At 34.6% G+C, this 24,692-nt stretch overlaps 1 protein-coding gene across 1 annotated transcript in view; it reads left to right on the top strand.

Moving 5' to 3' along the window:
• The window catches only part of PIBF1 (progesterone immunomodulatory binding factor 1), a 102,636-nt gene that overhangs the window by 50,705 nt on the left and 27,239 nt on the right, over nt 1-24,692 (top strand). The window contains exons 10-14 of the mRNA XM_079313488.1: nt 9,757-9,922; nt 13,011-13,161; nt 17,138-17,228; nt 20,541-20,643; nt 22,407-22,537. Coding sequence (XP_079169614.1) covers nt 9,757-9,922; nt 13,011-13,161; nt 17,138-17,228; nt 20,541-20,643; nt 22,407-22,537 — 642 coding nt within the window. The remainder of the gene's footprint in view (nt 1-9,756; nt 9,923-13,010; nt 13,162-17,137; nt 17,229-20,540; nt 20,644-22,406; nt 22,538-24,692) is intronic.

Raw genomic sequence — 24,692 nt, 5'->3', positions numbered from 1 at the left:
AAATATTTTCAAGAATTGAGACAGCTTGGAGTTAACTGTTTTTCACAATAGTTACTGCATTTTTAAAGTATTTTCATTTCTCACATGCCTCAGCAGGTAATATAGGATAATATGATAACTGAAGAATTTATTGCATAGGCTGCTTTATAGAAAGCTTAGATTCACTTGACCTTTTTCATGTTTGCAGATGAAGAGAACTGTTTCATGAATGTCATAAGCAGCTTGGTGATTTATCTGTTCAGGATTCATTTACAACTCCAAGCTTTTATAAGCATGGATGAGGTGACTATAGCTTGTTCATTTTGTTTTGGGCTGTTAAAGTATCTTCCATATTCTCTTGTGCTATTGATACCATTCTCTGTCTGTTTATTGTTCCTACAAAGACTCTGGTTTGAAAGACTTGTACAGTTCAGGAAAATAATTTTTATAACCAATATACGTTTCATTTTTGAATATTGGCACACAGAAATATCTACTTTAGGACTTGTAATAAACCAGCCAGTATGCAAAACTTTATTATTTGATAGTTGTCTCTAGAGCTGAAATGCAGTCGATGAACTTTTTTGGTTTTTAAGTCATGCTTATGAAAAGAGATCTTCACACTGTCTGCTTTCTTTTCCTGTTAATGGTAATGTGGTTCCAATTATTGCGACTGCTTGGAAAAGAACATTTTACATATCTTAGATTTGAAAGAGGACAGATCCAGTTGTGCTCTGCTCCCCTGCCCACAGCTTGTCTGTCAGTCATTTTAGTTCCTTTGATGACCATCTCTGCTGTTGCCATTACCATGTCTTTCCATCCTTTGCTCTTCTAACAAAAGCTCCCCTGAGCTGCCCAGTTGCACTGAAGCATGCCTGATGGCCTGCAGGCAGCTTAATGTAAGTTCCTTAAAGTTCTGAAAAACAGATGGAAAGCCATGTATTTTTCTAGTATCATACGTGGTTTAAAACAACTGCTGGAAGTACATTTATAGCAGTCTTTGGTATGTGAATTTTAATATATTAATAGTTTTTATGTAGCATTCAATTGCTAATAAGGAAATGGAGATTATCTTGTGTGGGATCATCCTTCTTGTCTTTGAAGGGAACAAATGTTTTTTGTAAACAGCAAGCTCAGTATTAGCCAACAGTATACTGTTCTTACAAAATCCTGGGCTGTATTATCAGAAGAATAGTCAACATATCAAGAAAAGTCCAGTTTTGGGATATCCAATACAAGCAACATAGTGATAAACTGGAGTGAATGTAGAAGAGAGCCACCAGAATGATCAGGGCTGGAGAACTTGACCCAGGAGAAGGAGCTGGAGGAGTGTGTTCAGCCTGGTCTCTGGGGCTCCCAATACCAGTATCCCCAGTGCCTCTGGACAGGTCACTGGGAAGATGGAGCCAGGCCCTTCACAGCAGGGCATGGAAGAGGGATGAGAGAGTGTCAGTTGAAACAGAAGATTCTGACTCTGACTTGGTCTAAAGAAAATCTTTTTCACTACAAGCATAACTGTGAGCAGTCTCCATCATTGAGTTTTCAGGTGGCTAAAGCTTTGAAAAAACCTGGTCTGATTTCATAGGTGACCTACCTCTGAATGGGATGTTGGACTAGATTCCTCTTGAAATCCCATCCAATTTCAATTATTTAATAATTGATTTCTATTTATATCATTGAGATCTTATTTTTAAGGCATAATTTCACTGAAGAATAAATGGATTATTATTCAGCAATATGCTGGCTTTTTGTAAGTGATTGTAACCACCAAGACCATCCATTGCAGTAATTATTAGGGGGAAAAGTAGTTGGCTCTCCCTCGTTGCTAACTGTAGCACTTTTAGGAACATGTTCTTGAAAGATAACAAAGTATGCCTGTACCTTGAACTCTGCTTATCAGGAAATCAAACCTGTTATGTGTGATATAAAGGACATACCAATCCTTTGTTAAATTATGGCAGTTTGAACCCTAACCTTCTGACCTATTCTGCCAGACTCTCAATGGGGAAAATGGAGGGGGAGTAATCAGTTTATCTGGGGCACAGAAGTTACCAGCTTTGTCTGATGGTCTCCCAGTTAGCCCTACCTCAAAAGATTTGTCCCTACCTTTTCATTTCTCTCCCTGTCATTTTCCAGGGACAGCTTAGTGATAACTCTTCCTTTTCTTATTTTTTCCTTGCTGATTGTCCAATTTTTTATCACTGTATTAAACAGAATTTTAGTTTTTATATTACTGGTTTCATAAAAGTTACATTTACAGAATTAAGAACTTAAATATTTGTATATTTTTTTCTGACTATTTTGATGATGTATATGGCATTCGAAACATTTTTTTCTTGTAGTCTGTAGTTGTAATGACGTTTGGATTTTGTTTATTAAAAGGAGAGAGACATTTAGTTACTGCTCTTGTCATTTATGTAACTGCTGTTCTGACAGTCATTTCACATTGTCTTTTTCCTCTTTGCATTATTGGAATTAAAAATCATACAGAAGTTATCTTTTGTTAAATATAGATATAATACATCTAAAAATATCTTAATAAATTTTCTATTAAATCAGATAAACAGGAGCATATGCATCCAGAAATAAGGAATGCTGTTTAAGCTAGCAAGTAATAATCACTCCATGCAGAATCATAAGAAATACCAGAAAGTACTTATATTGGTTTAACTGTATATTTGATTAATATAACCTCTCTGACTAATGGGAGGGGAGCATTTAAAGAGACAAGACTGTAATTGTTGACTCCAATCTCTTCATTTTCTTGTGCACTGAAAAACAATGTTTGTAATGTTTGCAGTGCAATATTGATAATGTAATGGACAATTTCTGTAGCTTCGAATATCAGATGTGTTCAGGTATGTTTTATCTGCTACAACAGCCATTTATTATAATTATTTTTCAGAAACCCAAGTACTATTACTATTAGAGAATATTTTAATAAAGTAGTAGAATCTCTGGAAAAGCAAATACTTGATTTAAGGAAGTTACTTGTGGAATCATTATCGAAATTGTACAGTATCTTGAAAAAATTATTATGAACAGAAAAAAATTATCAAGTCAGTTCCAAATATATACTACAAACTTGAAACTTAGTGTAGAGAAATATTTAATGTTAAATCTCAAGAAAGTTGCTGGCCTTTTCTTCACTCTGATCTGTTTTATATCTCATATCAACACCCCTCACAATTACGATTTCATATAATTATTTCCTTATAATCAATATGCATTACTGAGGGTTAAGTCTCTATACTGTTCCTTTACTTTTTGTTGATTTAGTACAAAGTTCAGCTGTGTTAGCATTGCATCTTTTGCAAGGAATGAAGTAAATCATGAAATGAAAATATTGGTTTAATAAAGTTAATGATTTGGGATGCCATGAGAAATCAAACAGAGAAAATTATACATGGAAAATATGACTGAAGATTTAATGAGGTTTTAATAACTGTGCTTTGAGTTCTTTGCTGTTGGATTAAAATACATACAATAGACAAAACCATATTGCATTGCAGGGATCCTTTTCAATCTTGTCACTTCAAAATGATTTTTTTTTTAAATGAAGTATTTGTTTTTTTGAGCAAAGATGTTGATTAGGTAATGAGAAATTTAATCATGCTATTCTGCTGCTCATCCAGATTTATAGTCCACCTCAGTTCAGCATTTCTCGTACTTCCAAGATCCACAGCTTATGCCATTTTATGTGCTAGTGCACACAGATGCAAAAAATAACTTTGTGCAGTGTATTGAGGCTGTGCCAGAAACAATAGAACTGTTCGGCTTCTTCTGACTTATTTTGGCTTGAGGTGCTGATTTCTGCACCCTTTAGCTTGGCTATGTTTCCCTTTTAGATTGTTGTCCTGAACTTAGACTTTTATGAAGCTATTTCCTCTGGTATCTCTTCACTACCTTCAGAGAAGTCATTGAATAGCCTTCCTGTTTGAAAAAGAGGAATCTTTAATCTTTCTTCGGGCTTATTTTGAAGCTTCATTCAAGGGATCTTGTGAAGTGATAATTTACATTTTTAGATTCCCAAGCTAGATATCTCTGTGCCTACATCTCCTAAAATGCCTGATATGGTACGTATTCTTGGATCAGCCATATGTTTCATGCTTCTATATTTTTTATCACCAGAAGCATAAATGAGACCACAAGGTTATACATCTTGACTAATTTGTATGGGCAAAGAGAAAACAACTACCATTGGACTCCTAAAAATTACTGAGGTGACCTTGTTCTCCTATTTATGTATCTAAAAAACAAGGAAACAGTGAAATTATATCACATCCTTTATTGTATGCTCATTTTTTCAGGTCCTTTCTTTTTGTTAATGATGCTGTCACATCCTTAATAAGTATACTGGTAAAGTTCAGTTAGGTTATTTGAAAATTCTTTTCATTTATTTCATTGAAACAAATAACAAAAGATTCAATAAATATGCTGGTTACTTAAACCATGTAATAATAGTCTAGGTAAGTGAGCACACTAAGTATGTATTGGCAGTGGTATTGCAGAGTAGTAATTCCACCCTGCTTCATTTTTTGTAAGAGAGGCATGATAGGAACTGCTCTTCTTTTTTTACAGTTGCCCAAAATAAAGAATGCACTTTCAATGAGTGAAAGGCTAGATTTGATGCCCATCAGAGCTCCAGGATTGAGAGAAAACTCCCTAGTGATGTTTTGTTAGGAAATTCTCATGACTGCAGTATGGCTCCCAAGCACAGGCTTGGCAGAAGCAGTCTCTCTCCAGTAGTCTTGAAGCTGTGTCTTGGTGCAGGAGGGAATCCTATGTTTCACAGTCAGAGTCAAATAAAAGAAGGCACAATTGCATAGTCCAGAGGCAAAGATGCAAAGATGGATTTCTGTCTCTGTCAGTCAGCATAATTCAGCAGATATATTTGAGGCAGACAAATGTTTCATATTGTTCTTCTTGTAGTGTAGTGTACACTGGGCATTAGTATAGTTAGGATAGAAAGAATATATAGGTCCTACATTCTGAAGAACTCCTGTTTATTGCATAAGTGATTTTGGGTTTAGGTGTCCTGAAGCTACAAGGAGTGTAAACCAAGTGTTTATCTTGCTGAGTGTGGATGTTTGGAGCTAGCATTTCCTACAAAGTGCAAAACATTATGTGGAAGTTTTTTTCAACAGAATAAGGGTCAGATGCCAATACGAAATAAATGCTTAGAATGCTGCAAAACACAAAAATCTGCTTTGAAGCAAGCAGCTTTAAACAAAGCTTCTAAGCTTTCTCTCTCAGATTTTACTGAACCACATGCAAAAGTACTGTATGTTTAATTACTTGATAGGAAGCAAATGTAACATCTGGTAAGAACTTGAATGTTAAATCAAGTTTACCCTTTAGCGTCTAAGCTATATGTTTCTGGATTTTTTTTTAATTACAATCTGAACCAGGAATACTGTGTTAAAAAAAACCTCTTCATGTTGTTTGGGAAAAACAAATTTTAAGTGAAAATTATTTCAACAAACAAAATTTTAATTGCTTAATTGCTTAAATTTGTAGATTGAATTCTTCATCTTGTGTTTAATCATTATACTTAGAGCTTTTGTTTTGTTGGAAGTATTTAAATTTTGTTACAAAATGCATTGTTATTTTAGACCTGATTAGAAATAGTTTAATTTATTTGATAGACATGTATGAAGTAATAAATACTACAATAAACTGATAATGCCTATAAAGTTGATATAAAAACTTCATTAAACATGTATTTTTGAATGAATGACATATTTATTACCCATTTTCTGGTAGATCTTGAAACTGGCTTTCATTTTGTGAAATCAGTCAGCTACATGACTAATCAGACTTCATCTGGGTGCTGCAAAACCTGAACAGTGAAAGCATTTGAAAACTAAAGATCTGAGTTCTTACATTTTTAGTTATTTCTTTAGTAGCATGTGAACACAAATCATGGGAATTTTTTGATTGCTCAGGAATAAGCCAACCAGTTTTTAGTACCAAGGATCAAAAAGAGAACAGTGGAAACAAGATCCTTTGAGTACCCAAGTTTGAACTGGAGTCTGCTGCATGTATGGACAGGATTAGTGCAGTCTGTGACAGACAGTTTAATGAGGTCTATCTAGACCACTGCTACTCCGTTTGTGACTCCAGTTGGCACCAAGGAGAGTAAGGAAAATTCATTTGTGTACTTTTATGCTTAGGTTGAGGCTCTTTGGAGTTCAGGAAGCCGATTCAGTTGTAGAAGGTGAGAATGCTAAACTGGAATTTGAACCTCAAATTGCAAGAAGTACATATGGGTAGGATTTGAGGAAGGATGCCAAACTACGAGGGTGATAGAGGAGTAGAGAGAAATCCAGAATGCAGGGAGTAGGGCTATAGGATAGGAATGGAGGCTGAATAGGCTATGAACATAGATAAGAAGAAATAAACAGATGTCCTGGGAATAAGGAATGAAAATAGAATTTGAATTCAAGAGATGTCTGGGCTGGTGCTATGACAGAGAGGGAGAAGGTTGGGAACATTAGGGGACACGTTGGGACTGGAAGTGGGAGGTTTGCAAGAGGACGGGTTAGGGAGGGAATGTATGTAGCATTTAGGTTTCTTTGCAAATTTGGCACGGAACCAAAGCACAGACATTTGCACAAATATGAGTATATTCTAATTGCTTTAAAGATCTTAGATCTGAAACTGTCCCAACTGTGGGCTCAGGGTGATTTCACAAAGTACAGGGATTTTTTTCCATTTTTAAACTTGAAAATAATTTCTAAAATATATCCCACAAAGCTTTAGGTTGGTATAGTTTACAAAATTTGGTTTACAAAATTCCAAAGATAGATTTTCTTTTTGTATAATTTTGGTAGGACTTTCTTTGCAAGATACATTGTTTTTATTTAATTGCTTGGCATTCTTTCTTATTAGCAAGTTTAATACTAGGTTTTTCCACTTCTTGAAAGGGTAATTTTACAAATGTATTGTCTTCTAATGTACTTCATTGTTCAACTATCTTTTTAAGAACTACTGCTGTACATCTCAGATTTTGTAGATGGGCAGTTTATAGTTCCTCCATTCAAAAAAATAGTTGGTTGCCATATTTTCTTCAGTGTCCAGACTGCATGATTTTACCATTAAATCTTTGCTCTCTGGTATGCATATTTTGACGTCATTATATCATCATCCACTACTTGAAAAACAAGCTCCTCCTTTTTGTTTCAAAAAATCTTTCAAATCGTACAAAGAGAGTTCAAGTCCCTCTATGAGTATACCCTCTTATCCTTTACTGTAGAAATAATTTTTTGATAACTATTATGTCACTGCTTTAGTAAACTTCAGGCATCAACTGGTCAACCTAATGGCAGAGAGACATAATTGAGACCTCATTCTAGATGGTTCTTACATGTAGGATTCTTTTCATTAGCTCAAGTTGTAATTTCTCTTTGCTTCCCAACTCTCATTCTTCTGTGAGACAAAAAAACTATACTCCTTCATTACATCAAGTTTGCTAAAATTCCTCAACGGAGAAAAATCCTGCAGACCCACATTCCACTGGTTTGTTTTTTTTCCATAATAGTAGAATTAAAGCATAGGGTGGTTTTGTGTTGGGTTTGTTGGGTTTTTTTTTTTCTTGTTTGTTTTTCCTCAGAGACCATCTAGGCAGATAAAGGAATGTATTTCAGCACATTCTGTTACATGACTCTGTACATACATGCACACACTTGGGTTGAAATAGTAGCCAAGAAAGCAGAGATACTATCTGGCCAAGTAAAAGCAAATATGACAAAGAAACTCTGAATGGTGTTATGGTGAAGGAGTTACTAGTGAGATCAACAGTGTAGTAAGGTTAAAAAAAAAAAATCTGACCTGTCATAACCTTGCCAGTGCAAAACAGATCGCGCTCATGTAAGCAGCTTCAAATTTCCAAAACAAAGGATAAAATTTCTTTCTGAAGTTACTGCTCATGATTGGGTTGAGAAGCATGCTCTGAAAGCATCCAGTTGAGTAGAATCATCAGAGCACTACAGACTTCTCTACCGAGCATAGAAAGTAGGTACAGAGAAGTATGAGTTGTCTCTGTACATGCATGTTTCCTGAGTGTCAGCTCAGTACAGTACAGCTCATTGAAGGTCTGAGGCTGTGTACAGGAAGGCTTTGCTGTTTGTTTTGTGTTGAGGTGGAAGGTGCAAATTTGTTGTTAAGGAGTCAATAAATATAACTAAAATAAATTTGTGTGTTTAATTATATTGTTGGCTGAATGACATGTATCTTCATGAAGACTTAACTATTTGGAACAAAGCATTGTAAACAATGTGTATACTAGAGCAGATTTAGTGTCATGTCTGCAGCCAGTCAGTCATTTGCAAAGTGTGGAGATTTCAAGAGTGCTGAAATATTTTTGTGTGGTAAAATGAAACCATGAACATAGAGTCGGGAAACAGTGATGAAAGTATCAGTACTTGAAAAGCATCCCTAAGCAAAAATGTCAGGAGTAGTCAATAGGTAACTGCCATTTAGCAGCTTGAATGCAGTGACTCATTTTGAGAACAATTGTCATACTGTTACAAAAAAATTGTTTTTAAAAGAAAAACTTTTCATGAGCTCAGTAAGCAGAATTTCCAAATTCTGCTCATGCAGTGAGGGAACAATCTTATTCATGCGTTGGACTGTTTACATGTAGATGGATGTCTACAGAGTGATTGTCAGAGACATCAGAGTGAATTAATTTCAGTGAAAATTGCTCCCTCTTTGTGCCTTAGAAACATTCCTACATCTGAAATCCTCAGGGAAAATATTTGAAGTAATCCCCTTGTTTTTGTTAAACATTCTCCATCCCACCTAAAGATTAGGTGCTAAATAGGGTGGAATTGTGTTGCAACTGTTGTTTGACAGATGATGGCTAGCACAACAGCCATGCTGGGTTAGAGTAAAGGCTTATCTAGCAATCCTGCAATTTGTTGTGAAGTGGCTTCAGTGTGCAAAATATCATCTTGCATTTAATGGTTCTCAGAGGACTTCTCTGCTGCAAGTTGTTAAATATTCTCTCAAATAAGTGTTAATTTTTAGCATCCACAACATCTTATGGTAAGGAATTCCACAGCTTTCATGCATGAAGAACGATTTATATTTGTTCTCATTCTGCATCATTAGATGACTTATCATTCATCTATTGGAAAACACAGTTGCTTCCCTTCTCCATTTTTATTTTGTGACAGGTCCCTTATTTCTTCCTTTTCATTATACCATCTCTTTTCCAAGCTGTGGAGTCCTTGCTTGCTTAAGCAATTTATTCAACACAGTGCAGTTGTAGCTGAAACCCATGATATCTCAAAAGGGTGCACCATTGATAACACTGATGTCTAATGCCACTTGTCCCTATCACATGTAAACACATAGTGGTGAAGAGGAAGGACAACATTTCATTAATATCTCTCCAATGAAAATACTTCAGTGCATACATTTGTGTACTAAGGAGGAGATTCACATTGATATAACACTTTAAAAATAAGGAAAATAAGTATACTGTAAGGTCATTGTCATTTGATTCTGCATTAACAAGATATTTAGAAAAGCCATTGACAGAATTTTCTACCTACTGTGTTGTGTTGTCATTATAATACTGAATTTTTGTTATGATGTTTCAAATGCAGGTTACAACAGTTACATAGATAACCATATTAATACCTATTAAGATCTTCAAAATACAGTAATAATTTTTTAAATTTATACCTGTAATGAACAGAACTAGGATACATTTCAATTTTGCTTATTTTTGAATCATCTAAACTTATTTTTTCATTTTCCTTCTAGGTATAGACAAATGCAGCTTGGCACAGAAAGCAAAGTAGCTGAACTTCTTCACCAAAGTAAGTTAAAGTCCTTTGAAACTGAACATGTTCAACTCCTGCAACAGGAAACAGCTAAGAATCTTTCACAGTGTCAAATGGAATGTGAGAAATACCAGAGAAAGCTGGAGGTATGTTATATAAAGAGACACTTTACAGGGCAATGCATAATTGTTTTCAATTAGAATGTAGAGTGAAAAAGCTTGGGGGAAAAGTAACAACATGGCATGGCTGAATTAGTATCTCCACCAAATTCTGCAGAAGCAGGGTCTAATGACAATGCTTACTATGTTTGAACAGTTTAATTGAACACAAGACCACAGGGAGAGGAAAAAGCAAAAAATCTCTCATGGAAAGATGTTAAAGACAGTATCTCATTCATGTGGGATATATTTATCTGCTTGTGTCACAAAGCTGCTTATGTCAGTCTGTGTGAGAATTGTAGGGAGAGAAGACAGTTACACCAAAGCAAGTACAGTGACTTCAGTATCATTATTTGCAACAAGGATCTGTAATAGCATTGTTACATAACAAAATACTTTTTATTGACACACAAATCTGGAATAAATTTTTCACAGATAAAAAAGTGAGCATGGTGTATACAGCATTGAAAAGACCTAACCCTGCTAGTCCCTAGCATGATGGGTTACCTTGGTGGGGTACCCACCCAGTCACTTGTTCCTCCTCTTGGAGAGCTTGTAAAGAGCATGGGTTGATATAAGGATAGGGAGATCACTTGCTAATTACCATCAGGGGCAAAACAGATTTGACCTGGAGAAAACTAATTTCACCTAATACCCATTGACATAGGTTGGATGGATGGTGAGAAACAAAAACAAAAAGTAAAAACATCTTTGCCCACCCTGTTCTCTTTTATTTTAACTTCCCTCCTTCATTTCTGACTTGTACCTCCCCCTTCCAGACCAGTGCATGGCGGAATGGGAAGTAGGGGTTCGAGTGAGTCCATAAGAGCTCCTCTCTGATGATATTTCCTCTCACACTTTTTTATCCTGCTCCAGTGTGGAACCTCCATGTCCTGCTGCTTCTTTCAGGAGAAATTCTTCTATTTGGGCAGCCTGCTTCACCATGGGCTGCAGAGGGGGTCTCTGCTCTGGCAGCTGGCTCACCTCTTCCCCTCCTTCTCTCACCTCAGTGTCAGCACCATGGCTCTCTCACTTTTTCCCCTCACTCCTCACTGCCATGCAACATTTTTGTGCTTTATTAAATACAGTTTCCTTGGGGTGCATCCCCCTTGGCTGAGGGACACAGCCTGGACACCTGCAGCCAATTCACCTGTTTGTGGGGGCTTTAACCAATTGGACTTGTTTATCTCTACAACCTTAGAATTTATTGTCTTTCAAGCATACATATACAAGCATGTTCACTTATTTTAATCTTGGAAATTTGGGTATTCCACAGAGAAAACTTACTTGAGAACAGAATTTCTTCACCTGTCCAAAGTTAGTCCCAAAAACATATCACAGAGTCCTGTTCATGAGATTTAAATGAAATTGGTAGTGTATGTATCAAACGAATGTCAAGATACAAACTGGACAGGACAGAAGAAAGTGACATCTACGGCAACCTTTGTTTCTTGGGGGAAGGACACTAGTCTTCAGGTCCCCTCATTTCTAGTTCTGAACTTGCCTAAGTTGTTTATGAAAAGGAACTATAGAGTGGAAACAGAATTAGAGAGCTTCTGATAGACTGTAATTTCTTGTTTTGTCCGTATTGGGACATTCAGATCCCGGCTCATGAGGTTAGTTGTGGTCACAAGCACTGGGAGTGCCAGTTTTGCTAAACTTAGAGGTTGCTAAACAGATTTTTAATTGCACAGACATGTCTAAACTTGGAGAATGTATTTCGATTTGAGTTACATTTTCATTTTCTTTGTGGAAAGTTTTTGATCTGACAATAACTCAAATATTTGGCATTCAGTTCTACTAACACTTGGCACTTCTTTTTCTCTTTAGAGAGACACTTTTAAATTCTTTCACAAAGAAATATGCGTTTAAGTGCTCTTTCATTAAGAAATATTCTTGCAGAATTTAAATATTTGATGTCTGATGCTTTTATTTTTGTTCCTTTTGACTGAATTCTTGGAGGTTTTATTTTTTTTCTTGTATATAGCATTAATTTAAGGTTTTTTCCTTACAGTTGCAGGTCTTTATTAATAGTGTAATCACTGGTATTTGTGGCTCAGCTACAGCTTTCTGGAGTAACTCTTGCTTTTATTTAGGGCATAGAGTCGTTTCTCTTGCTAAACTAGGAAATAGATGGTTTATATGTTGTCCAGTTTTAACATATATATTTATTTCTTCTGTGACACTAGACCGAACTTTTTATATTTAAATGGCTTGTTTCTTTATGCCTTGTGTATTCTTTTGTGGTTTTGACAGTGACCCTAGTATTACTGCTCTGCACTCTGTGCATATATTTCTGTATTTCCAAATCTATATTCACTTGTCATTCTGATGTGATTTTTACTTAGGCAGTTAGTATGAAATTTAACAGAAGTACCACTTTGTTATTACTTTGCCTGTTTTGGTGGGATTTTTTTCTGCAAAGTATGTGGATTGCTACTTTACTTACCAAGGATTTTCTTATTCCAGTTTGGTGTGTATTTATTTGGTCAATGTTGTTTCCTATTATCAACCACTTTATCAAATTTAAATTATTATACAGGCCTTCCTAGCTTTTACTTTTGAGGGTTTTAGTTTAGTGGATTAGGTATTTACATAATTCTTGAATGTTGATGGCATATTACCTTTTATTAATAAGTTAGTAATAAGACCTGGTATAGCTTTAATGGCAGTTTTTTAAATTTACATTCTGCATAGGAATCTTCATATATTGATGACTGAAATCAGAATCCAGTTAAAGGAAAAAAAAATATTGCATTTACACTATTTTGACTGCTGTGTGTGAATTTAGTTGTTACCTGGTTTTTCCTAAGTTTCCTTTAAAATTATGGTAGGTTTTTCAGACAGCTGCTTGGAATTGCTAAGGCCTCAGCAGATAGGCCTAAGATCTGAGAGTTTGATCTGTGCAAGATAATATTATTGAGAGAATAACTGCTTTTTAAAGTATTTTTATCTTTGCTGTGCAAAACTTACATCAAATATTTAATATCATACTGGTACACATTTTACGTGTCGTATATTTTGTCTCTTTCAAAAATCACTGTAATCCTGATCTTTCCATTATTCATTCTCACAGGTGCTTACAAAGGAATTTTATAGTCTTCAGTCTTCTAGTGAAACCCGCATTATTGAGCTTCAAACACAGAATTCTGAGTTTCAAGCAAGACTAGATACTTATGAAAAACTTGAAAAAGAGCTTGATGAGATAATACTGCAGACAGCAGAAAGTAAGTTCTGTCACAAGTTCTTTTATCTGTAGGTGCTTCTGGCATTACAATATCTTTTTTCTTGTGATGCTTGGAAAGTACTACAGTGCCTGTCATTCTTCTTCATTGTGCCTGGCAAAGTAAAAGGCAGTAATTATTCTGGTAGAAAATAGTAATGGCAGGTTTCTAAGTGTACCTGTGAATGTGTATCAAACATCCATATGTCTAAGTTTGTGCTTACTGAAAATCATCTTAGTATTCAGTCTTTTCTTTTTTCCTTATTCTAATTATCCATTAAAATTAGATACAGTCTTTAGGATTCTTCTATTATTTAAGTACATTTTAAATGTCAGGAAGCCCTCTTTGTTTACAGGCAAATACAGGTTTTATATTTCAATACAGCGATTAATGTGAATTTTTTAACTAATTGGAAGGAGGAAAAAACTCTCCCTTCTGTTGAATTAATAATCATTAATAGTTGCTTGTGGCAGCTCAATCTGTTCCAAGTACTAAACCATGGATTAAATTCATACCTGATTACTCTTGAAATTTTTTGTCTCTCATTCACAAAAATTAAAATGTTCCCAAACACAGCAAAAATTGTGTAAAACCTCTCTTCATTTGGTTCTCAACCTAAATCAATCCAAGCAATTAATTTCGAATTTGAAACTCTGACTGTAATCTTGAAGTCTTCTAGCCAGTGCATAAACAGAGTAGGACATTACAAAATTTCAGGCTAATTCAACTGTCTTCATCTCCTTTTCTCCTTTCCTCCTTTCCTCCTTTCCTCCTTCAAAAAATAGTCAGAATTTATGAAGTATTCTGTATAGAAGATTATTACATAAGCTTTATATATAAACAGTGGTGTCTAGCAAAGTGTGCATTAACAAGATGCAGTGATGTTAGATTATCTTTAGTAACCAGACTGCATATGCTTTATTAATTTTGTGCACTGCAGCCTGTACGTAGAATATCCTGACTACCTAAAGGTTCCAGTCTGACCTTAAGCATGTTTGCTGTATACATGCTTCTGTTTTAGTCAGTAACATGTTTTTTGAAGTGTGTATATATATAAACTTGCCTAAGGAGTGTTTATGTATTAACACAGAATTTTTGGACCTCACCTTCATTTTCTCCAAGGAGAAGGTAGAATTAAGCAAACTGTTTTGTTTACACTGGTTTACATTTTCTTACACATCTTGGGATAGCAGTAAAGTTTTTTACCAGATCATTCTTAACCTCTTTTTAAATATCTATTTTAATTACAATTTACATTCTAGGCTACAGAATGCTAAAGAAAGGAAAGTTTCCAAATAAACTGTTCTTTTCAAATCTAATGACTTTATTTTCTGATTTCCTTGGAGAAAAAATGTTATAGCTTAATATTATTTCAATATACTTTCTATTTAATAATGAACTTGTTATTTCACTGTATTTGACATAGAAAATTAAGATTAATACTAGTTAAGTCTAGTATCTTAGGAAAAACAGAAAAAAAAAAAAGTATTAAAAAAACAACCACTTTGAAGGAGGAGACAAATATACTTCCACCTGTGTCTCAAAATATGCTGTGATAGTTATATGTCATAGGGAGCTAAGGGTAGGAAAATAACTGAAAGGAAATATAACTATTTTTCAAATAGAATGTCTTATGGAAATACTTCAGTCTGTCTGTTGGGGAATATAATTTTGACTGAAGCATTGTGTGGAAGACAATTAGAGTTTTCTACAAACTTTAGTGATAATAAGGATTAATCTTCATTCCTGTGGTCACTTCTTTATATTTAAATAGCATGTTTTTCTTCATTCTGAGTCATGAAGCCTCTGCTGTTTTACAGTATTTGTGGATTGGGTTTTCTGGACTTTTTAATAAACTGTGTATTTATTTGCACATGTGAGATGGCTTTTGTTGTAGTATATGTATGTGTATATGTATATGTATATATGTATATGTGTGTAAAGTTTTTATTTTTCCTTTGGAAATTATGCATGTGGAAGAGATCACGGAGTTTTTACTGTTACTCCCTGATCATTATGCCTCACTTTATTAATATTGCTATGACATGAAACAGCCTATTCAGCAAGCTATCAAGAATTTATATAGCCACTTACAGCAACTGAGAAGTTTCCAGATGAGTAACAATAGTCCATTTCCTTGACATTTGTCTGTTCTTCCTTTTCAGGGCTCAGTCTTAACATTAGAGTACTTTTTTTGTAGTTGTTTGATTTTTCTTGTTTCCATTGGTTAGTATCTTTCTAAGAAAAAGATTGAACCTATATGTGTCCTCACCATGGCAGGTCCTTGCTGAGTAGCATAGGCAACTATCATTTATAAGTGTCCCCTAGCTTGTGAAATGTATATTTTACACCACAAAGTCAGGTGAAGGGCCTGGAGGGTTGTAAGAGAAGAGAAGCACACACTGATACAGAATATCATTTTGACACCTACAACATTTTCAGTTTTGTGTTTGTCTTCATGATGTGACATTTACTGGACACTACGGACAGATCTGAATTTACAGGACAAGATCTTACTGATTTTTTTTCTGAGACTGAATATGTAACCAAAAAGAAGGGTATTAACAATGGTGGGTTAAATTATTCTTTATGTTTTTCTGAACCAAAGGTGTTTACTGCACTGAGGAATTCCCTGTCATATTTAAGACAGCTCTGAAGTGCTGGTGTCTTTGTAGTGCCACATAAACTTTTTTCTGTCATAATTACTGGAATTTCTATATAGTTTTTAATGTAATTAGATATGTGACTTGCCACAGGTGCTCTTCTAGAGGCTTTTCTCTTTCTAAATATGTTTTAAGAATCCTTGTTTAAAATAGCATTACAAGGGTATTAGACTAGTGAGAGCAGAAGTTTTGTATTTTGTAAGTTGTTGAGAAATGAAGGTATTTCTGATTTTGAAGCACTTGAGCATTAAGAATGATGAGTCAGATAGGACTCACATAATTTCCTACATTTGTTTCTCCAGTTCCCAACTGAACTTGATTCATCAAAGCTTTTGTGTGGTGCCTGGGCTGGTGTTTGCTTGTTCTCTGTCCTTCTCTCACACCCCTGCCACTCCCATTTTTCTCATTGTCCCCCTTTACCCGTCCTGTCTGTCTGCCTCTCTCTGCCTGTCTACTTCACACATACACTTGTTCTTTTTCTTACTTTTTTTTTTCCTGGCCCACTTTGTCTTACAGGAGAGAGGAAACCTGAATTTCAGAACTTGAAATATGAACATATATATTTTAATCTTGCTGCTATTAGGGTTTCTTTTCAAAGCAATTATAATCTGTTTAAAACCCTTAGAAATGCATTTTCAGAAATCAATCACTTATGGAGGCAGAGATTATTTTTAATATTTCCATTTTGCATATACATAAGAATCTTTTTTTGCCCTTCTCTGAAGAAACGCATGGCATTTGTTTGTATCAAGTGTGGTGAAATCTCTAATCACCACAGCCTTTCACAAACCATAGTGAGCACCCTCACTGTGACATTAGCTGCCTTAGCAATATCAGATGTCTCCCACTGACCCTTCTCGTCCCATGGACTTGGTTATCTCCTGTCACCCTAAACACTCCCTAATTTTATCTTCCTCTACTTTCTCATGTATGTACAGAAAATTAATTCTTTAGATTCAAAACTTAAGACACTTAACCTTCTACTGCTGAATTAAACTTATACAAGTAGTATGTGTTTTGTGACCACACCAACAGTATGAATATTCAAGGCAGCTGAACTATTTTCCTTTACTTTCCTGTTGCATAAGTCTTATGTTAATCATAAAAATAAAAGGTGTTATAAGTAATTAAAGTGTGGCACTAAATGTAATGCCAATGGTGAAAAAAACTGTTCCACTCAAGTCCAGAAGGTTGCACCAACTGAAAATGTAGCTTATAGAATAATGTTTTTGCATGTTGAGTTGTAAATAGAATTGCTTAGAAGTTTTCAAGTTCTGGCACTGTTCTCAACAGCACCTTTCTGCAATTTTTTGCAGTGGAAGATGAAGTTGAAGCTGAAAGGGTTCTCTTCTCATATGGATATGGTGCTAATGTTCCTACAACAGCCAAAAGACGGCTAAAGCAAAGGTAAAGAAAAAGTACCTCATGAATTTAGGATGTGTTCAAGATAAACTAACTGTATTATGTTATGTCTTAGAATCCAGCCAGTTTGATTAACATAAAAAGGTTTTTTAATGATTTAAGTATACAGGAATAGATTGAGGACCAGGACCTGTTAATATGGTTGATGCATATGAATGAGCATATACTTATTTTTATAGGTCCTTTTAAAATCTCTGCTCATTGACTTTCAGAAAGATTAATTATAATTATATAAAACTGAGCAGCTGTAAAAACAGATTAGTTACATTGTTTAGATTTGTATAATAGGATATGCATTATTAATGACCTAAAAATAATTTTATTTAATAGTAATAAAAACATATCTTGTCAGGATATTAAGAAGGACAGTGGTTCAGAGCATCACTATTTTACCTTCACTAATACAGGATCTGATTCCACTTGCTTTTTTTTAGTTTGGTCTGGTTCAGCCAATTTGAAAATTTGATCAATAGACTAAAATGATGAATAGGTGAAAAACATACCTCTTGATCATAGTAATTTTGAACTAATAAATTTATACTATGCATCGTCATTAAGAAATAATAGTGACATTTGAATGGCTCGTTGTGAGCCTGTGTGTTGTGGCTGTGACTCACTTCTCCCACGCAACTAACAATGGGGTAAAAGGAAATGACCTCAGGCTTGCCAGGGGAGGTTCAGGTTGGACAATTTCTTCACAGAAGTGGTTGTCAAGCATTGAAATAGGCTGCCTAGGAAGGTGGTGGAGTAACCATCTCTGGAAGGTCAGGAATGTTCAAAAAACCTCCAAAACCCTGCTGCATATCTGGTTTAAAAAACTGTTGAGATTTCTATAGTACCATTTCCTAAAGCTTCAGTTAATTGCTCTTTTGTCAATAGGTTGGGAACCTTTCTGAGTTTCCACTTCAATCCTTCTTTTTCTTCACCTTATTAGATTCAGTTTAGATTATTTACATATATAAAAACTCTTAAATTTTCTTTGAATGCTGAATCTGATGATCAGGCCAGGATTTCAGATATGGTTGGAAGACACTTTCTGAGATTAGAAGTGGCTCTATCGGAATGACTCATACACTCCGCTTTTGTTCCAGAAGGCATTGACTAATAAACTGACTTAATCCTTCCTAATATTGTTGGAGAATTCATAGACTTTCTTCATCTTTTAGAATTAAAAGATTAAAGAGGCCATAAAAGACTGTGTATGGTTTACCTTCTATTTTGATTTAAGGAAAACTGCCATGCAGATAATTAATGTCTGTGATGCCTTTGGCTGCCAAAGATTCTAAAAGCAAAGACTCTGACACCATCCTCTATGTACAGCACCATTGAAGAAACACAGATAAATTTTCTGCTCTCTAGGATTGCTTAAGGAAAGAGAATCTATTACAAATGTCAGTTATCTTCCCTCTGGAGTCCACTACCTGCTCTTTAATCCTAGACATTTAGGATCCTAAATGAAGAACTCCTTTAAGTTCACATCATGCACTTCAGTCTCTGAAAGTTTGTACAAAACTGACCTTTTCAAGCAGTGTGGAGTTGGTACCTCTTTGCCCATGTGCCAGAAACAACTCTTCCATTGTTTCAGACATAGGCATTGTGCACCCATAGTACTAAATTAAGCATGCCTGGGAAAGCTCTGAAGCATCAAGAACAAATGGCCTGTAGTAGCCCGTTGCCATAAAACAATTCTCAGTGTAGGTTAACCTACATGTGAACAACATATTGGCAATGATTTCCTTGCCCATGCTGACTTCTCAGCTATGCCTAGGAACTTCTTGGAGGGTGTTAATGAGAGAATGCAGAACAGAACCAGGATGACGTTGGTGATTTGCTAACAAGGAATTACCACATTCTTGAGCACTGTATAATTTTCTAGTGTAGATGGAACCAAATGTTTCCAGCACAAGACATCTTTGCACATCAGTCCCTTTGTCTCTGCTTTCAATTTATGCTAGTCAAAGAACATACTGACAAGTATACTTGAAAGATGTACCTGTGTTATCCTTAAATATCTGCAAATTCAGGCAAAGTTCTCTGAATAGTTGTAGCTGGGAAAATTACAGTGGGCTGCATCCCTGAATTTGCCATGGGAAGATATCTAAGTTTTCTCTTACACTCTAACAGCTACTAGTTAAAGATGTGGTTCCTTTCTCTGTTGTACTAGATGAGATTAGTGCATGAAGAGTATGATTATAACACACATGAAGAATATTAAGACTTCTGCCAAATCCAAGAAGGCTATTACATTTTACTGAGGAAGAGATGGAGGTTATGAGTTGTCAAATTTTCAGATAGACTTTGTACGCTCATCTAAATTTATAGACTCTTAAGCCTGAGCTTCAGGGTAAATACACTCTCCCTGTCAGTCTATTGGGCCACTTGCCCTCTCATAGATTCTGTATCATAGTCAGGAATTGGTTGTGGAGTTACTCAAGAATCACCTGGATGCAGTCCTGCACACCGTGCTCTGGAGATTGGACCAGATGACCCTGTGCTCCTTTCCAACCTTGCCCATTCTGTGATTCATAAGAGTTTGGAAGTCTAAGTTAGATGTCTGCTAGTAGGCTCTACAGTGCATAATGAATCTTCCCATTGCAGCTTATGGACCTGTGCTCTTGAATGGATAATAAACTCTGATTCTCGATATGAAGCTTGCAAGAGGTTGAGGATCTAATTTTAACTAGGTTGTTTAAGCAGCTCAATAATCCTTCAGAGTTAATCTGTAATTGCATAAGAGTTTATTTAAAACAAAATTGGCAATTACATTTAGTTATTTAGCAGTTTAAAGGTCAGACAAAACAATTTTCCCTCTCTTTTGAAAGTGATAAAATACTACATTTTTCAGTGATTTACTGCAAAACATATATTAATGAACATTTTAAAACAATTACTTAAGTTAGAATTAAAAGGAGTCCGTAAAGTTGCTAGAAAGTAAATAATCATAATTGGATGAAGGATTTTGACAGTATTTGTATAATTGTATAGTATTGGAAAATTGTATAGGTAACCACTTTGTAAAAAATATCACAATAGCATAACTGTGGGAATGTTTTTTGTAGTGCTGTTAAATTTTATAATATTTTCACTGTTTTTCTAACTTAGACCATGCAGCATGTTTACCTTTGTAGTTTATATATGCTTGTATATATAAAATATATGTATATATTTAAATATATATGTATAAATATATAAGCATTGGTGAAAAATTAAGGCTATCAAGTCCTGAAGCATAAATGTGAGAATTTCTTTGTCTATTTTGGAAAAAATTCAAGTTGAGCTTGCTTTTTATTGGCACAGTGTTCACTTGGCAAGAAGATTATTGCAGCTAGAAAAGCAAAACTCGATGCTTGTTAAAGATCTGGAACATCAGAAGGAACAAGTAACACAGATTTCACAAGAGGTAAATCATTATTACACAAAAATTCAAATATGCAGAAACATTGCGGAACAGCTGTTCATAAAATGAAATATTTTCTAAACAGTGTTTTTTATCTATTTGATGTTAAAAAATGGCCTCATAATTAACCAAAACTCCATGATAGAAGTTTCCAAAGAAGTTTATATTGTGTTTTGCAACTAATATTGAAAGGAGGATTGCTTTACAGGCTAAACAAGAATGTGAGCCAGACAGACAACGTTTTGATTTCTGAATAGAAGAACAGCCAGCCAAGCTAGTTTGTTCTGTTTGATACTAAATTGTTCAATGACTGCATTGCTACTTCTTACACAGCTCTTCTGTTAAATCACTTTTGAAGATATTTAACAAACCTCAGCTTGAAATGTCCCAGAATTAGGCCAAACTAATTTTTAAAAAATCTTTAAGATTCTCTTTTAATTTTTCTCATAGGAATGAAAGAACAACTAGGTTTGCTATTAGATGTTGCCATCATATGTAATTTCTAGGCTTACTATTTCAGGAATGTGGTTAACAATTGGATTTTTAAAGTCACAGTAATTACAAATTAGAATTGCTACACCCAAGTACTTCACAGAGTGCAAATACTTGAATTTCCGCATATTTTTATATTACATGAATTTCGTTAATTTTATATGTATATATATTATTATATAGATTATTTCAGTGAAAGATGCACGAACAATAAGTTGGGGATTTTTTTAACCAATACTATAATTTGTTATGTATTCTTAGTACATCGTTATTTAGTCAAATTTCTATTTGACTAAAACATATTCTGTCAGGTTCTTATTTGGAAGACATCAGAAAATTGGTGAATCCATTGTTATTCTTGATATTCTTCCATATCGCTGTTCTTTATCTTACATTTTTCTGTGTTTCACTTCAATACATTCCTTAGTCACAGTAGTTTTATACTTGCTTCTGCATCACTGATCAAAGATTCAGTATCAGTGACCTTAGTTCAAATTCCTGCAACTTTCACAGGAACATCTTCAGCTCATTTTTATCCTGCCATTAAATGTTCAATTTTATACCATGTAATTGTATAGTTTAAATCACAATACAATCCAGTACAAAGTTAAACATTGGTGGTTTTTTTTGTATAAAGGTCTAAAACCTCTCTTTATTGTCTTTACATAATTTTTACTCCAAGCTATTACCTTTCTTGATTTTTTTGATTTAAGAACAAACCAGAGATCCCATACATTACAGCATTCTTAGGTAGCCCAGTGTTATCCTTTTGACTGACAGTTTGTTCAATCATCTAGATGAAGTCTAGAGCATGGATAAAAAGCTGATGCAAAAGTGATTTTATCAGCTTTTGGTTTGAACTTGGCTCAAATGCTGCTACTTAAGTGCGGTATTTGTGATACAATCTTTTCAGCTTTTTTAAAGGAGGGAGGAAAAGACCACAGTAAATTGGTAAGACCATAAACAGAGGCATTTACTGTACTCGTTTTTCTCAATCAATGGAAGCTGTTACATTAAAACCCTTGAAAATGCAGATTAGGGAAGTGTAGTTATTGCAGTGAAAATAGCACACAATTAGAACAGAGAAGGTAATGTACTAGTTATCAGTTTGAAGGTGGTGTGTATCCTTTTTTGTGTGTCTAATAACAGGTTTGGAGTTTATATTAATATGCAATTGGTAAAAACAAATATTACCAATAATAATTCAGTTAATAATGAAATACTTGTGATTTAGAAGTTTAAAAATTTATAGTGGTTCTATCTTTTCTTTGCAGCTTGACAGAGCAAATTCTTTGTTGAACCAAGCACAACAACCATACAAATACCTCATTGAAACTGTGCAACAGAGAGATTCTCAAATAAGTCTCCAGAAAGAACATATTACACAACTTGAAAAAGATGTCAGGTAATTAAAGTTACTGATTCTTGTTTTACTTTCTCTTAAACTGAAGGTAAAATCACTAATATTTTTGTCGTTAGAAAAAAATGTGCTATTGTCCACAAAGCTGAGATGTTAACACATCATTGACCAACTCCAGTCTATGTGCTGGAACAGTAGCATGTTATGTCTCTCACAATGTCAGAAAAGGGAACTTTAGGCTTGAAAAAATTGCTGTGACAGGTTTAAAGTGAGTTTGGAGTTGAGAAGAGCTCCCATGAAATAGAGAAGAGTTCAGAAGAGTAAAAGGAAAGAATGACACACCAGTTGTACAACAGTAAAAATAAAGAAAAAATAGAGAAAAATAATACAGTAGCCCACCAGTAACAGGTATTTCAGCCATAATTAGAGCATATGCACTCATGGAGACTCTTTGATGTGCTGCTGTATCCAAGAGCTCTCTGACCACAGAGCAACTTCCCAGCATCAACTTGCCAGCAACTTCCCTAACATCTGATGCCCAGGTAAGCTGCTACAAAATAATGTTCCTTGATTTTCAAGGAAGTTGATAGCCAAGTCCCACTGCTCTAGAGAAGAATTAGCATTTTAAGTATTGAGTGTTCATGTGATGTGTTGGTTTAGGAAAAGCAAACAGTAACTATTAGGAGACATTAATGCCATTCTGTTATGAAGCAATTACATGAAAAATACAGGGTTTTCCTAACCTATTGAAACAATTAAAATAAAAAAAAACAGGGTTCACCTTAGCTAATACATAATGTTATATACTGTGTTATATATGTATCTATTCAGAGTGTGTTGGTGGTTTAGGATAGTTTTTGTCATAGTATTGATAGTATTTGAGGAATACCTATAAGTGCTTATTCTCCAAGCAAATCTATATATGAATCAGTAAGTTTATAAATAAACTGAAATATTTATCCATAATTTCTGAAAAGATATCTTTCACTAGGCTTAACTTCAATTCAATAAGAATAAATCCTTTTTTTAATTCCAGAATCAAGTGTTTTTAATATTTTCCTAGACTTGTTACATTTTAAGAAACATTTCAAAGATAAAATGTATTTTTTTAGGAAATGAAAAATCACAGTGTTCTCTATATACAGTGTCTTACTTTCCAGTGGTGAAAAATATGAAAGAATTGGTCACAAAATTTTAGATTATGGTAATAATAATAATGGAATGGTTTCATTATTCACAAGTAGTCCAAAAGTCTCTTAAAAGGAAGACAGAAAGGGAGTAAAGAGATGAGGTCATTTCAGAAAGTGTATGCTTCGTGTTTTAAAATCTAAAAGAACTTAAACGTGTTATTAACATTGATTTTCACGAGTTAAATGGTTCGTTGCCAATAATCTGTGTGTTTAGATATTCTTCTTAAATTTACCCTACAAATTAAGGTACCTAAATTAGAGACATAGCTCAATTTTCCTTAGTAGTTCATTGAGGAAGTAACATCTCCAAAAATTAAATCAGATTTTGGATGGAGTGAGTAATTTCCTAGAGATGTCTGTTACTCTCCATTAACTGTAAAGGAAATTTTTTTCATCTTAAAGGGCCTCAAGTTAAGAAAGAAAATGGATCTGCCCCACAGTACGAGCATTCATTGTAAAAATACCAGCTGTACTCTACTGTGGGGAGATGGGGTGTGCTCACCATTAGTGTGTGTTTCTGTAAATTAAAGTGTGGCCTAACAAAAAAAAATCATAGCAAAAAAAAGTTAACACTTACTTTGCACATCAAACATTTTGGTAGGATTTTTTTTCATGTAGTTTCCAGTATTTGTTGTGAACTGAAAATAGATTTTGCTCCACTATCACAAGTTTGCCTGGTTTCACAGGCCAGAGAAATTCTTGGGAGCAGCCTAATGTATTAGGGCTTTTGATGCATATTAGTAGTCCCTAATTTTGCTATTCATAACTCCACATTTAAAACAAAGGTCCTAAATTGTTAGCTGGCATACCCTGGCACACATGAGAAATCATAATCTGGGATAAAATTGATAATGTTTGTCCTTTGCTTTCCCATTAGTGAGAGGAAGATTAGAGGTAGGGCTTTCTAACAAGAGAACCATTACATTCAAGAAATTTTCTGTCATGAGGATAACCTTTTGGAATCTGCTGATGACAGTTTTAAATGAAAATATCCCTTAGGTGATTTTTAG

The sequence above is a fragment of the Erithacus rubecula genome (genome assembly GCF_903797595.1).
Source record: "Erithacus rubecula genome assembly, chromosome: 1".
NCBI lineage: Eukaryota > Metazoa > Chordata > Aves > Passeriformes > Muscicapidae > Erithacus > Erithacus rubecula.
This window is presented reverse-complemented; position numbering and strand designations above follow the sequence as displayed.